This window comes from Enhydra lutris, unplaced genomic scaffold (genome assembly GCF_002288905.1).
Source record: "Enhydra lutris kenyoni isolate GAN:26980312 unplaced genomic scaffold, ASM228890v2 scaffoldscaffold6, whole genome shotgun sequence".
Classification (NCBI taxonomy): domain Eukaryota; kingdom Metazoa; phylum Chordata; class Mammalia; order Carnivora; family Mustelidae; genus Enhydra; species Enhydra lutris.
The window spans coordinates 15,163,165-15,179,321 of NW_019154090.1; the positions used below are offsets into that span (position 1 = coordinate 15,163,165).

The following is a 16,157-nucleotide window of genomic DNA, read 5'->3' on the forward strand; positions in this document are numbered from 1 at the left end:
TTCTGGTCTAAAAACTAGGATGTACAGAATGACCAAAACACCCAATGAGCTGTGTCTTTCTCAGTAGCATGTCAATAAATTACCACCCGCCGTTCTTCCTGTCTGAATACTCTTCTCCACACCTATTGTTCCCTACATCGTCACCTCAAAATCTCAGTCACAACAGCGCTGAATGCCGACAGGAAGAGGAGAAAGGAAGGGAGACACACCTCCCATTCAGAGTTAGTGCTACTGGGGGTAAACATGTCATCAAAGACAAAAGATGCTGGATTCTGTTCTGTTTCATCTGAGTGGCGGAGCATCGGGATTTTTAAGTAAATGTGCTCATGTCGGGAGAGGGACTGATACAAGGAATATATCTCAGGTAATGAAAAAATTCCACATCATGGTTTTTCCTCTAAAGGCATGAGGCTGTATGAGCAAATACTGCTTTCAGAATTCTAAAAGGGATCCTTTTTCAGATGAGGGTGAGAAAACTGGCATAAATCTCCTTGTCTCAACACTGCATGTCCCAGGAATACAGATTACTGAAGCGTCAAGAGTCCATGTCAGAACAAAATGGGAGAGGAAGCTGAGAAGGAAGACTGGGAAAGTATCTCTGAAGCTCAAAGGAAGAAGAGTGAACAAAGATGCATTTGGTGAATGAGATCACAATTTCAAAGTCATAGGTGTGGAGTCAGCAGTAAGAAAAATAATTTACAATTCCCTTGGCTAAGAACTTCAAGCTCTTGCTTTCTAGACTTATAACTAATTTACATTAAAAATACATTATAATACATCAAAATACACTAAAAATACACTTAAAAAGTCTTTGAAACCTTCTAACTGATGAAGAATAAATAATACTAAACTTTTTCTTTTCTAACTTCAAATTTTTAGCAAAATTAAAGGAACTAAACCAAACCTAGCTTTGGTTGTAATGAGATTGATACTTAAGAAATTTCAGGTTCCGATTACAGCGATTAGGAAATCCAGTCCTCCAGGAACCTCTTCAGTTGTCAATACCAACCCAGGAACATTCTGATACCTCCGGCATCTAATAATGCTTGCCAGGAGACCGATTACTCACCTTCCGTTATACAGGGGTTATATCTATATTACAGCCTAATTAGTTTATATAAACAGCACCAGACTGTGGCAGAGAGACACCTCTGAAGAAATCTGCTTGTTACTAATAAAACAGAAAACAAACAAACAAAAACATTAAGTACAAAAAAAAGCTATAAAAAAGGCTCAAAGTATGTGACTTGCTTCTTAACATTGAAAGGCTAAAGCATGACCTTACAAAAGTGACATCTATTAGAATAAGTTTAATTCTCTGCTTATGAATAGGTTTATGAAGTGATCAACTTTAAAATTCCTGCAAACAATGTAAATGTCTATTGACAGAGGACTGGCTGAATAAACTATCGTTCACCCATACAACAGAATATAAGCATCAGAAAAAAAGGAATGAGAACTATCTCTATACAATGCTATGGAGTAATTTCTAGGTTATATAGTTAACTGAAATCAGAAAGGTAGGTGAAACTGTGTAAACTGCTTATCTAAGAATGGGAGTAAATATACATGTATTTGTAAATATATATAATCAAAATGTAACAACAAAAAAGGGAGGAAATAGTAGAAGGTTTAGGGATGGAAGCTAAGTGCAAATAAGTCTGTTTTGTAGATTTACCGTTGGAACTGAATAGTTTATATAATTACAAACTGAAGCAATAAAAAGCAATATTTAAAAATAGAAAACAAAACAACAAATCTATCTGCCTATTGTGTCTGTAGCATAACGGCGTAGACAGAAATTATTGCAGGTGACTTTAACATATAGTGATTTGACTGCATCTCAGCTGGGATATGGCCCAAGGACAAAGAGAACTGCAATACAAATGTTAAATTGTTTTCAGTGATTATTGTTGGTGGAACTGTTGGTATTGTGATTCTGGGGACAGCTTGTGTATTGTGGGACATAAAGCAGATAAACAGTTATGCTCTTGCTGCTGGGAAGTGAGATGTTTAGCATGAGGGAATGAGTTACAGATGTAGGATCAGTGTGGTCATAAGTGCAAGCCCTGTGGTATGGAACCTATACTAGAAACAGCATAAGAACTCATGAGTTTGTAATAAACATACTTTCTGGTTTTATCCACTGAAAAGGCCTAGAAAAAAAATGACCTAACTGCAATGAGCACACCTTGTACCCAGACTCTGGTCTCTAAATACCATTTCCTACTAAAAGGAAGCATAAATATCCCTCAAAAAATGGCTGCTTCCAAGAACTTGAAAAAAAAAAAAAGAAAAAGGGTAGAATGGTGGTTGCTAGGGGCTGCATGGGAGGGGAAAAGGAAAGATGTTGGTCAAAGGGTGCAAAGCTTCCAATAATAAGATGAGTAAGTTCTGGTGATCTATGTATGTATGTATGACATGGTGACTATAATTAACAATACTGTTTCACATACTTGAAAGCTGTTAAGGGAATAGATCTTAAAACTTATCAACACACACACAAACGAAGGTAATTACATGCAGGGATAAGAGTATTAACTAAACTGATTGTGGTAATCATTTCACAATATATACATATGTGTATCAAATCACCATGCTGTACATCTTCAATTTAACATATGTTCTCTGCTCATAATGTCTCAATAAAACATAAAAACTGTGGCTATGAGCTTCATCATACTAGAAAGAAAGGAAGCCATGAGAAAAACTACGGGGGTACAGACATCGTTAAACCGGATTTTTTTTTGTTTTTTGTTTTTTTTTTTAAAGAACAAACTCCTGGGATCACATCAAGATGGAAGAATTTAAACATAAAAAAATAATAGCTTCAAGGATTGAAACACACCAAATATTTTAAATCCATTTTGTTATTTTTCCTATATAAATTATAGCTGAGATTACATAATTAATGATGCACTTCACTACAGAAATATTTCAGTTGGCAAATGGCAAAGGAATGATCAAATGTCACCACTTTGCAACCACAGATGAAATAATGCATCCAGGCAATGGCCCTCCGTGGCTGATACAAGAGAAAAACAGAGATGAGCAGATATCCAGGTATATTCTGAACCTCCTGATGGAAGTACACATGCCATCCATGAACTATCCTTGCCAAAAGGAACTGAGTTTAGTCTGAGCAACGTTCTAGATCAGCAGTTCTCTGAGAGTAGACTGCAGACCCCGGGAAGACCTGCGCACCCTCTTAAGGAACTATGAGATCCAACTATTTTCCTACGAATATTGAGATAGTATTTGCTTTTTCTACTGTGTTGGCATTTGCACTGATGATACAAAGGCAACAGGGAGTGAAACTGCCAGTCGCTCTGTAGGAATCAAGTGGGACCAAAGGGCCCTAACAGCTATTAGATTCTTCAGGACCACAGGCTCCAGCTGAAAAACCAACCACCAACCAACCGACCAAAAAACAATGTCCCTGGCTAAGGAGAAAAAGTATCAATTTTATTTAAGTTCAACCTTTGAGTATATGTATGTCTTTTTAATATTATCCATGATGAAATGGGAAGTTTGCACTGGACTCTGACGGTCATCTTGAAGCAAAGTGCTAGTGCAAGCCATCAAAAGAAATGAAATCTTGCCATTTGCAACGATGTGAATGGAACTAGAGGGTATCATGCTTGGCGAAATAAGTCAATCGGAGAAAGACAACTATCATATGATCTCCCTGATATGAGGGAGAGGAGATGCAACATGGGGGGTTAAGGGGGTAGGAGAAGAGTAAATGAAACAAGATGGGATTGGGAGGGAGACAAACCATAAGTGACTCTTAATCTCACAAAACAAACTGAGGGTTGATGGGGGGAGGGGGGTTGGGAGGGGGGAGTGGGGTTATGGACATTGGGGAGGGTATGTGCTATGGTGAGTGCTGTGAAGTGTGTAAACCGGGCGATTCACAGACCTGTACCCGTGGGGATAAAAATATATGTTTATAAAAAAAAAAAAAAAAAAAAAAAAGTGCTAGTGCAAATAAGCCGTGGTCTAAACTAGCTGCTTTCCTCATGAACCATGTTTACTTGAAAGAATGACAAATTGGTTTTTCGGACTTGGGTGCCTGGAAGCCATTTTCTCAACAATGAGCAAAGTGAGGACTGTCATCAAGAGAAACAACAGAGTGTTTGTTGCCAATGATAAAGTTCAAACTTTTAGACACTGAGGTTTTATCCTGTCAATGGAGGCTGGGAAATTTAAGGATGTGCACTAGTCTTTTAAAACACTTTTCAAAGCAAATGGACAATAAATTCAAAGACAAAGTATTTGGGGAGTCCTTTTGTTTCTATAAAATGGCAAATAAAGTTTGCAGTTCCCAGAAAACATCAAGATCCATTCATTTAAACAGGAGTAAATAAAGCATCTTTGGCACCATACTGATCACGAATTTTTTTTCTTTTTTCTTTTTTTTAAGATTTTCATTCATTTATTTGACAGACAGAGATCACGAGGCAGAGAGGCAAGCAGAGAGAGAGGAGGAAGCAGGCTCCCTGCTGAGCAGACAGTCCCACTCGGGGCTTGATCCCAGGACCCTGAGATAATGACCTGAGCCGAAGGCAGAGGCTTAACCCGCTGAGCCACCCAGGCGCCCCTGATCACGATTTTAAACCACAAATATAGTAATAGTAATTCCCACCTCCCACCAAATCTCTAATTTCTAAAGTGTATAACCCAAAGCAAAAAGTACAACTTCTTAAACAATGAGCGATCGACTATGTCCTGACAGCTTCATAAAGCTTCTTTATAAAAACCCACAGAAATCTCTATTCCACAATCATATTTGGAGCTCTGATCTAGGAAAGAAGGGTTAGGATGAAGTTTCATGAAATCATAAGCTGTTGTCACCCTCCAAGGGAAACCTCTGGGCTAAAATTCATCCTCCCCTCCCACAAAGAGCCATGTGAATGGCTTTAACTACCCGGGGAATCCAGACAATCAATCTCGTTCAGGTTCTGTTACTTTTACCATATTAATTTTGAATTGACAGTTCAATGGTTTTATATTCTTATGGGCCCATTATCACACAACTTCAGAGAGGTATTAATGCTTAGCTCTTTGGGCTGCATTAGGAATCTATTTTTAATTTCTCTGATACACTCAGAAAAAAATCTAAAAGAGTACTAAATACTTTCCAAAAGAAAAGGGCACAGTCGGCATGATTTCCTTCATCGAAGAGCTGGCCTTCAGTCCACGCCTCTCTGCTCACACACCCCCACCCTCTGGGCCTGAAATACAATCTCTCTGTACTTCCTGGTATCCCACATTCCTCAAGGCCTCCACACACACACTGCCCAGTCTAAGGCCCTCTCCCTCCTCTAGCTCAGGAATTCCTATTGTCTTTCAAAAACACATTTCAAATGAGACTTCCTGATGCTTTCCTTCCCTGGGGTTCCTGCTGGGGTTCTTGCTCCCTCTTCTGGGCTCCTACAGCAATTTTTATATGCACTTTATTAAGAGAATTGACCACAATAGCCTAGAGAAGGTGGTTAAGAGGATGGGCTTCAACAGACAAATAGATAAAGAAGATGTGGTCCATCTACACAATGGAATATTACCCAGCCATCAGAAAGGATGAATACCCAACTTTTACACCAACATGGATGGGACTGGAGGAGATGATGCTGAGTGAAATAAGTCAAGGAGAGAAAGTCAATTATCATATGGTTTCACTTATTTGTGGAACATAAGGAATAGCATGGAGGACATTAGGAGAAAGAAGGGAAAAATGAAGGCGGGAGGGAATCGGAGGGGGAGATGAACCATGAGACACTGTGGACTCTGAGAAACAAATTGAGGGTTTTAGCGGGGACAGGGGTGGGGGGACGGGTGACCCTGGTGGTGGTTATTAAGAAGGGTACGTACTGCATGGAGCACTGGGTGTTATACGCAAACAATGAATCATGGAACACTACATCAAAAACTAATGATGTACTGTACGGTGACTAACATAATTTTTAAAAAAAGGAAGACCCAATTGTGCCACTTCCTATCTGCGCAACTGTAGTCCATTACCTTCTCCCTTTGAGCCCCAGTTTGCTTATCTGTAAAATGGCAACAATATTACCTGCCTTCTGGGATGGTTATAAGGACTGAGCTAATACATATAAAGGACTTAGTCCAATGGCCAGTATTAGTATCATAAATTCTCAATAAATGTAAACTATTATTAGCAAAATGTATCAAAGTTATTCGATTATCTGTCTTTTCTGCCACACTACCAACTATCTCAGGGTAGTGACTATTTATTGAATTAATTCAGAGACTAGGTCAGCGTTTAATCAAAAATAGTGTGCTAACTTTAAGCCAGGCAACTGCTAGGTGTTAGGAATACAAAGATGAGTTAAGTCAAGTCCTGGCTGTCAAGGATCTTGCAATCTTGCCTGTTGACACAAAGTATACATGAGGACTTCAATGAATGGACTGAGCTCCTGTGGGGGCCAGCTGCTATCAATTCTGTTTACAGAATGAGTCATAAGAAATCTGGAAATAACTTCATTTGAATAAACAGGAAACTTACTCTGAAAGCTAATATACCCCAAGAGCTAATAATCAATTATACTTGCAAAGTTATTAAGATTGAAAAGTACTAGATCATCTAGCTCTGCAGAAGCTCTGGCTAACTCTATTTAGACAAAAACCAAGAAAATCTGTGTAGAACTTTTAACACATCTCATTGTGCTTTTTAAAAATTTTTAAGCAAGTAATATATTCTCACTGTATAAAGTTAAAACTGAAGTTCTCCTCAAAGGTAATGACTCATCAAATAATTTCATATGCTGTGTTTTATCTCTGCAGTTGCATGTGTACATATATACAGAAATATGTAGTGTGTTTTGTGGTTATTAAAAAATTTACAGAAATGATATTCAGAGTTTGCATTACTTTGCATTTTATTGTTACTACACAGGTTCCTATATATACACAAGTATGTTTCTTGACTGTTCTCTATACCACTAATCTGTGTTCTATCCTTGTGCCAATTATCTGTGTTTTCAGTGTTGTGGTTTTGTACACTTTGACATCTGGTGGTGTATGTCCAACCTCACTGTTTTTGTTCAAAAACATCTTGGATACTTTACATTTCCATATAGGAAGTAACAATGGCATAATGTTTCGATATCTATGTATCTAGGTTTTCAAGCATAGATGCATAGGGATGTCAAATCATAAATAATAATATTCTCTTACGGCTCAAACATTCCTCTATCTTTAGTAACACTCCCTCCCCTTTGCCCTTCAGTTTTTTCGGACTTTCTCTTCAACTTGATCAACTCTGCCAAAAGTCAGGTTCCTTTCCAAGAAGCAATGTTTAGTTTTACTCATCAACTTTGTTGTTTGTTTTCTAATTCACTGAATTCTGTGTTTATCTTTATCCTATTGTGTCTCATCTACAATCTTTCTTGCATCCTAAAAAGAAAATACATTTAAGGCTATAACTCTTCCTCTGAGTACCACTGTTGCTGCATCCCCTAAGTTTAATTTACAGAAATCTGAATTCTGTGGGGTACTTGTAATTCATTTCTAAATAGTTTACAATTTCTATTTTATCTTGTGAACAAATACTTGGAGACATACTCTTACACTTCCAAGTGGAACAAAGTGGTTTTAGCCACTTTATTATTAATTTCTACTTCTCTTGTGTGATAGTCAGTGAATGTGGCCTATGTGATTTCTGTATGAGACTTCTTTCTGAGCATTCTAAAACATAGTCAGATTTTGCAAATATTCCATATATGTTTTAAAAGTGTCATGGATACTTGAAAAATGTTTCTATTTTCTGTTTTATCAATCTTGTTAATTGTGGTAACTTTCTTTTTAAATCTAACTGAAATGTCCATTTTTGAGAGAACACCAAGCCTTCATCTATGACTGCCGTTTTCTCTTTACTGCTTTTATTTCTTGCAGTTTGGGAGAAGTCCACATGCTTACAGAAGTTCACAACTTAGGTCTTCCAGTCAAGTACCCCTTCCAGCAATATAAAATGTATCTTTCCCCATGTAATAGTCCTTTGTTTTGGATTCAATTTTATTGGATATTAATATTGTTTCACCTACTTCCTTTTAGGGAGGATTTTTCCCAGTGTGCATTTCTCCCATCTTCTATTTTAAACTTTTCAGTGATATTTTATTTTAGTTATATCTCTTATAAACAAGATTTAGCTGGATTTTGACTGTAATTTTGGTATCAGGGTGATCTTTTAAAAAAGATTTTATTTATTTATTTGAGAGAGACAGCGCACACACGAGGAGGGAGAAGGAGAAGCAGGCTCCTTGCTTGAAGCCTGACGTGGGGCTCCATGCCAGGACCCTAGGATCATGACCTGAGCTGAAGGCGGACGATCAACCGACTGAACCACCCAGGCACCCCTCAAGGGGATTTTAATTTGCTCACAGGTACTGTGATCACTGAAGTGTTTACATTAGTGCTGCTGTCCTCAGGGTCATTCTGCTCCAGCCACGCCCACCACATCCTGCTTGGGGGCCTTTGTACATGCCGCCCCTCTTCATTCAAGTCTTAGCTGAATGTCTCCTCATGCTGAAAGGCATACTATCTCATATTATCTCTTTACTGTGGCTCTTTTTTTCTTTATATAGCATTATTACCTGAGCACATAAACTACCTGACCTAAAGTCTGTTTCCCTCACCTCCACCCAACCCCCCACCCCACGCCCCATAAGCTCATGGGCAGGGCAGCCGCATCTCTTCCATTCAACACCCCACCCCCACCCCCACCCCCCACTAACTCCCCCCACCAACTCTCCCCCATCCTGGCACTCCACCACCTTAGATTGAAAGATTACAGTGTGTTTCTGGAGGGTTCATGAGCCAAACTGGATTTAAGTTTACAGCCTTTTGTGGCTTTAGGAGTGACAAAGTGGGAGGCTCTGAACTCTCCTAGAATTCACTACGTGCAATCTGTTTATAGACTATCAGATACCAACTTTAGCGAATACTGCATTTTCACACATTTATACTTTTATCACAATACATATTAAACGTTAAAGGAAACCTTTGCTTTTCCAACATGGCAAATAAAGTAATTCAATTTCAAAAATGCAGAAGTACTCAATTTCAGATGAAAATATGAAGGTTTTTGTCAGTATTGAATTCTACCATTCCTGACGAAATTACTTCCTATTTGCCATTTTGGGCAAAAAGTTCATTTCAAAATAGCAATTGCCTTCATAGGAAGAAAATCTTTTTCATAATTAAAATCTGTTAAATGTATTACATTTCATAACTAAATACTGTTAAATGCCTATTGGGAAATCAGAGAGTCTCTAAGAGATTCCTGGGGGAGATGTGTTGGCCAATTTGACACACAACCTTCTACAAACTAGGTGAAATTATTCAGAATACTTTCTTCATTCAACAGTTTGGCTCTTTCTTTGCCAAATGTCACTTACAAAAGGACATTTTCCTTATTTTATTTTTCTTTGATGCCTTCCACAGGAGTACAGAAGACGCAAAGGGAGAGGTAAAAGGAAACTAAAAAACCATGCAATGCTATTAAACACGAATACGTCCTTATCTCTGAGTTTCTATAGTTCCTACTAGTAAAGAAAGAAGAAACTTATATAAAAATATACTACACTCTAAAAACCACTTAGACCAGAATTTAGCAAGGTAGAATCACATATAAGGTAGGTTAGAACACACAGATTACTCAGTGCTGACCTCAGAGACTCTGATGCAGTTGAGTCTGGGGTGGGCCTGAGAGTCTGCATTTCTAACAAGTTTCCAGGTGATGCTGACACTGCTGGTCTGGGGATGACACTTTAAGAAACTGTCTGCAGGGGTGCCTGGGTGGCTCAGTGGGTTAAAGCCTCTGCCTTCAGCTCAGGTCATGATCCCAGGGTCCTGGGATGGAGCCCCACATCGGGCTCTCTGCTCAGCGGGGAGCCTGCTTCCTCCTCTCTCTGCCTGCCTCTCTGCCTACTTACGATCTCTGTCTGTCAAATAAATAAAAAAAAAAATCTTTAAAAAAATAAAAAGAAAGAAACTGTCTGCAGCTGTTATTTCAAATGCTTAATTTCAGGTTAAGGTAAGTGCTATCTAGCAAGAATACCATGGCATTAAAAATCCATTTCAGGGGCTCCTGAGCAGCTCAGTTGGTTAAGCGTCTGCCTTTGGCTCAGGTCACAATCCCAGGGTCCTGGCATGGAGCTCCACATTGGGTCTTCTGCTCAGCAGGGAGTCTGCTTCTCCCTCTCCCTCTGACCCTCCCCCTACCCCGTTTGGGCATGCTTAAGCATGCTCTCTCTCTCTCTCTTTCTCTCTGTCTCAAATAAATAAATAAAATCTTAGAATAAAATAATTTTCACTTGATCTTTGGTATTTTTTGGAATAACAGCTCAGGTACACCCCACCTAAACTTTCTTTCACTGCTTAGTTTGCGATTTTCTTAAAAGAGAAATTATAAATTAATTCTGTTGAAATTTTGACAGTAAAAACAGAATAAAATTTTATATGGGAGGATGGAGTTGGTTCAGGCCCAATGTGGATATATACATAGCCAGAGGGTTTACAGCAAGAATCCCAGTGTCGAATGCCCCTAAATGCCGGACAGGCCAGTTAATACAAATGAAGTAGGCCAGACATCAAGAAGAACCGGACCTAAGGAGGGCAGCTCCTGCTCAGCAACAGACAACGATCCTCCAACCATGCAGGTTTATTATGGGCAGGTCTTCCAAGTTTACAAAATGAGCCAGAGAGCCAACATTTTATTTAAAAGCTCTCAATTTTTATATACAGGCAGGTACTGAAAGATTTGGGAGCCCTGCATAGAGCACACAAGAAGGCCTGTAGGCTGGATGCTGCCAGTTTGTAAGCGCTGGTGTACAGGGTGCCCTCAGGACCTCCTCTCACACCGGCCAGGCGTCACCCAGGCTGGGCAATGTGCTCACCCACTCCTGGTGCTCATGGCCACTCCCTCTAGCAGTCGCCGCCTTCCAGAATGGAAAGCATGCTATGCTCTCGAAAGACCCACCAAAGCCCCTCTGCACAAGCACTTGCACGCAGAAACAAGTTCTGCCAGTGATCCTAGTCGGGAAAACTACAGCAGAGAGAAGTGAGTCTTTAAACACTGGGACTACGGATCTGAAAGCAATGATTAGAATGGCTGGACTTTCAGGATCTCTAACTACTATAATATTAAAAGACAGAGAGAGAAAAAAAGGAAACTATACCTAGGAATACAGATTTGAGGATTCTGAGGCTTTCTGTCACAATGATGGTATCACGGTATCTGCTTTCCAGAAGTTATTTCATCTTTGCCTAGAGACTCACTAAACTGAGTAAATAAGTCCTTACAAATATGCCGAAGATAACTATGTGGGCAACAGAGAACAGCAAAGATGATTCAAATCTCACGACTCGACTAATAACGGAATCAACAAAGAGTTGACAGTTACGGATGATGCGGAACAAGTAAATGAAGGCACACATGGTAAAGCAAATGAAGCTGGGCTCTGCCGTGGCTTCAGTGACCATCAGTATCCCAGCCTCAGGTGACTTACTCTGGTCCTCAAACGCTCTCCATCGCTAGCAGTATCAGCTAGCTGATGGCATTCCTGCTCCTGGACGACACTAGACATTATGTTATGGAAGGAGGACGTCATGACCTTGAGGCCAGGCAGTAGGAGAATGGAAAGCCAGGCCTAGAAAGGCCTCCGAGAATCCGGTGATGATGCCCAATCTGAGTTCTTTTATAAACAACAACAGAACCATGACAGAACTTAAGAGTATAAAAGTTAAAAAACCCTAAAGATTCTTTTCCAAAAATATTCAGAAAAGGAATGCAGACTCCTTAGCTTACTTTTCCCCCCATTTTTTATTGCCTCTACTCATTAAATCTCTGTGAACACTAACAAGTGGCTGTGGTTGAGGGAGAATGTTCCACTGCAAAGAAAGGAAAAACACATCCAGTTTTTCATAAGAAACTGTGGAACAATTTAATATTCATCCTCAGGCAAAATTCAGAGTAATCCTCTCAGAGACCCTAAAATTAGGAAAATGATTACCAGAACAGCCAAAACGCTACAAACCAGCATGAATTGCCCTCCGGTCTAACTCTTAAATAGAAAGTCACAATCCCAAATAAATGATGAAAGACGGTGTGTACACACTCGATGAGTATTTCTTTGACCAATAGCAATCCCAATCTCAACAAAAAGAAAAATGGCAAGTGAATAAAGGATTTTTAAAGCAAAGAAGTTGCCACCAATCAGGAGCTCCAGAAGTGCTCAAGTGTCCGTCAAAATGTCATCTCAAACTCATGACGCCCTCAGGCCAGGGGCTGCTGCCAGCATGGCCAGGGGCCTGCACTGCATTAGAAGATGCTCTGACCCTTTCGGTGAAGTGACAGAAGTGGGTGTGCGATGCGGCAAATAACCCTCCCCAGCAGACACCACTGTCCACTTCCAGCACTACTTACAAATTCATAGTCTCCGTCCTGTGGCACTTTCCAGTCAGAGGAGTTCCTCAGGGGACCAGGTACACTCTGGCCGAAGCTGTTGATCTGATTTTCCTTTTCTTTTTGTTCAAAGTATTCAAGGAAAGATGGTCTGGCAGGCTGCATGGTCTCATCCCTTCCTGAAAACCAAGAACAGTAAAAGGTGAAAAATGGTATCATTGATTTCAGAGAAGTTTAATAAATACGTCTGTCTCCAGATGGGCTTTAGTCTCTGTGTCGGTGGCTTTTTGTTGGATAAGCACGCCTATGAGAATCTAGTGAAAACCGCGGGGAAATGCATAAATGCTCACTCCAAATGCTTCTTGTGGAATTTCAGAGGATTTATGGGCCCCTAAAATGCAAATGCCCCCTTTTTCTGGGTGGAGAGATTTGGGTGATGTAACAGCTCTGAGTAAGCTGCAAATAGTACTTTGTGGGTCTCCTCGAGCAAAAAGTTCCTATGATATTTAGACTGAAAACAGAGAAGCGAGCAAAGATATGGACTTATCATCTACAGACACAACATTTTCCATAGCTAACGGAGTAGGGAAGGGGAATAATACAGTAGGGTGACTTGCCTTGGATATTCCCATGATCCAATTAGACTAATATTTGCATAAAAAAGCAAATATAAGTAAATCATACTGCATCCACTCCAGGACATATTATGTAACTTTTAAAACCCTATTTACAAATGACTTAAATAAGGTTAGAAGTTGAAGATAGGATACAGTATTATATACAGAGTATAATCTCAACTCTGAAAAATCATATACATAGGAGAAAAAAGAGTGGAGGAAAATATACCAAAATGTTAACAGGATTTGTCTCTCACAGTGGATCTCAAGATCTCACGGGGAGATCTTATAAGCTGGGGTGGTCAGGGAAGACTGGTAAGGGGTGCTTAGGTTGGGCCCCAAACCTCCCTGAGGAAAGGATCAGCAGTTCTTAGCAGCAGCTGGAAAACGGAGCAGAATACAGCAGTTACTGGTTGGTAACTGGTGGCGAAAAGAATAATTTTACCTGGCACGCCTTAACAGCCTAGCTAGCTGAACGTACCTACTTCACAGAAGTTCTGCTTCTGATTAGTATCCTAATACTAGAAAGTATGGAAGTTTTTTCCAGGGCTTTCCATGAACATGTTGGTTTATACTGCCCTTTTCCCCAGTAACCAGGAAAAAAGACCAAAAAGGTGCAGAGCTCTAAGAAGTGGATGGGGAGGGGGCTAGAAGATAAAGGCCAGCATGGGCTTCTCTCCAGACATCCTTGTTCCGTGCACTCTTATCTCCCGACGTCTGCCCAGTCCAGCTTCAAGCCGGCACCCTGAATGCCTCTCAGACATTTGTCATCTCACTTTGACCACTGCCAAGTTCAAGAGCAGCCAATCCCAGACTTGCCCACTTCCAAATGCTGCAAAAAGCCTACTTCACTATTGCCTCCTCACTTACTAGTGATGAAACATAATGTTTACTAAGACCAGCCAATGAATATGGCTGAATGTGTATTGTTTTATTTGTTCTAGGTCCAATAATATTAAGTGCTTTTCATGCTCTTTTATTTTTTTAAAGATTTTACTTATTTATTTGACAGAGAGATCACAAGTAGGCAGAGAGGCAGGCAGAGAGAGAGAGGAGGAAGCAGGCTCCCTGCTGAGCAGAGAGCCCAATTCGGGGCTCGATCCCAGGACCCTGGAATCATGACCTGAGCTGAAGGCAGAGGTTTTAACCCACTGAGCCACCCAGGTGCCCATGCTCATTTGTTTTTAAGTTAAATTTAAGGTATTATTTCATAATCTAATTCTGAAGGAACCACACCAAAATAAAACTTGTCCAAGTGAAGGTGTTTTGGATTTACTGTCCAGTCCTTTTGTTCGGTCCCTCCTTTTGTTCGGTCCCCTCCTCTGGGCCCAGAACCAACCCTGCAGCAAGCCTACACACAGGCCTGCATCACAGCGAGAGTACCTAGTGAGCCTCCTGGAAGCACACAACGGAAGCGGTGTGCCGACTCCCCGCTGCAGACAGCACACAATGCTCTTTCGGATGGAATCTCCCGCTAGACAGGCCAACCGGCCAAACAGAACAGAAAGTCCTAAAACAAAACAGAGAGCCCAAATGGCTTTCCAAAAGCTAGTTAGTTAGAAAAAGACTGAATTAGGTCCACACCTCACACCCTAAACCAGAAAAACTCTACATGGGTAAAGGCTCTGATTTTAAGAACAGGAACCATAAACACTGCAAGAAAACTTGTGTGGATGCACTTGAAACCTGGGTGTGGTTTCTGACTATGACAGAAACCCAGATGCAATGAAAAATGGATAAATAAAAACCTTTTGTGTGAAGAAAACACCATACATTTTTAAAAATGAGTAAGCACCCACACAAGCCAAGACAAAAGACAACTGGCGAACTGGATGAAAATATTTGCAACAAGTACCATATTTTTTTTTTAAAAGAATCTTCTTTAAAAAAATTTGAGAGTTCTTGGTATTAGGCAGATAAGTTCCCACACACACACAATTCCTAAAAATCTACCAAAAGAAGACCAAACAAGGTAGAAAAGTGGGCTTTTGAACAAAGTTGACTTTTGAACAAAGCAGGGGTTAGGGCACCTACCCCCACGCAGTTGAAAATCATGTATACCTTCTGACTCCCCCAAAACTTAACTACTAATGGCCTACTGTTGACTGAAGCCTTACTGAGAACACCAACTGTCGATGAGCTTACATTCTGTGTGTTTTAAGTGTTACACACTGTATTTTTATAACAAAGGAAGCTAAAGAAAAAGTTATTAAGAAAATCATAAGGAAAAGAAAATACATTTACAGTACTATATTGTATTTATAAAAAAAAAAAAACTGCATAAGTGGACCCATAGAGTTCAAACTCTTGTTGTTCAACTGTATATATACAAAGTAATCCAATTAGTCCTTACACATGAAACAAAATGCTTAGGGTCACACACAGTAAGAGAAACCCAAATCAAAATTATTTAGAGATGTGATTTCTTACACTTCAAAAGGACACTGAAAAGCCTGACAACAGCTGACCTGCTGGGAAGGCTAGGGGGACACAGGCACACTCATCCATTGCAGAAGTGGCATGCAAAATAGTACAGGCTCTACAAAGGGGATGTGGCAAAAGCTGAACATCAAAGTATGAAACAGGGGAATGTGCAAAGAATCTGGGTGTACTGTATTTGAACTGCACGTATGAACATGAGTTCATAACTTAAAAAAAAATTCCAAGCATCTTTCATTAAGAAGCCTTAAAACAGTAACACCCCATTATCAATGAGCACACCTGGTGCTCAGATCTTGGTTTGCAAATACCATCTCCCACTCAAAGGAACCAAGGCTTCTTACGGAAAACAGCTGACTCCTGGTCTAGGGCAGGAAAAGTACCAAGTGGGCCTGGAACATCTTTTGTGTCATAAAAAGCAAACAATTACTCAAAAACTAACGGGTACATACCAACAGGAAACAGAAGCCACCTTGAGGGGCTCCCACTGGTAAGTTCTGGGACACTTTCAGCACCAGAAAGATCTCACTAAAAAGGAATCTAAGAGCTCAGAGTAATAATCGAACAGTAAAGAGGTTTGGGAGAGAAAGGTGTTGTCAAGAGATTATACCACTTGACAACTGTATTATCAGAATAAAATATCCTCTTTTTTAAGAAATACACACAGATTATCT

At 40.0% G+C, this 16,157-nt stretch overlaps 1 protein-coding gene across 1 annotated transcript in view; it reads right to left on the minus strand.

Moving 5' to 3' along the window:
• LOC111141470 (serine/threonine kinase 4) overlaps nucleotides 1-16,157 on the minus strand; it is a 94,400-nt gene that overhangs the window by 30,541 nt on the left and 47,702 nt on the right. Inside the window, exon 10 of the mRNA XM_022494048.1 lies at nucleotides 12,449-12,606. Coding sequence (XP_022349756.1) covers nucleotides 12,449-12,606 — 158 coding nt within the window. The remainder of the gene's footprint in view (nucleotides 1-12,448; nucleotides 12,607-16,157) is intronic.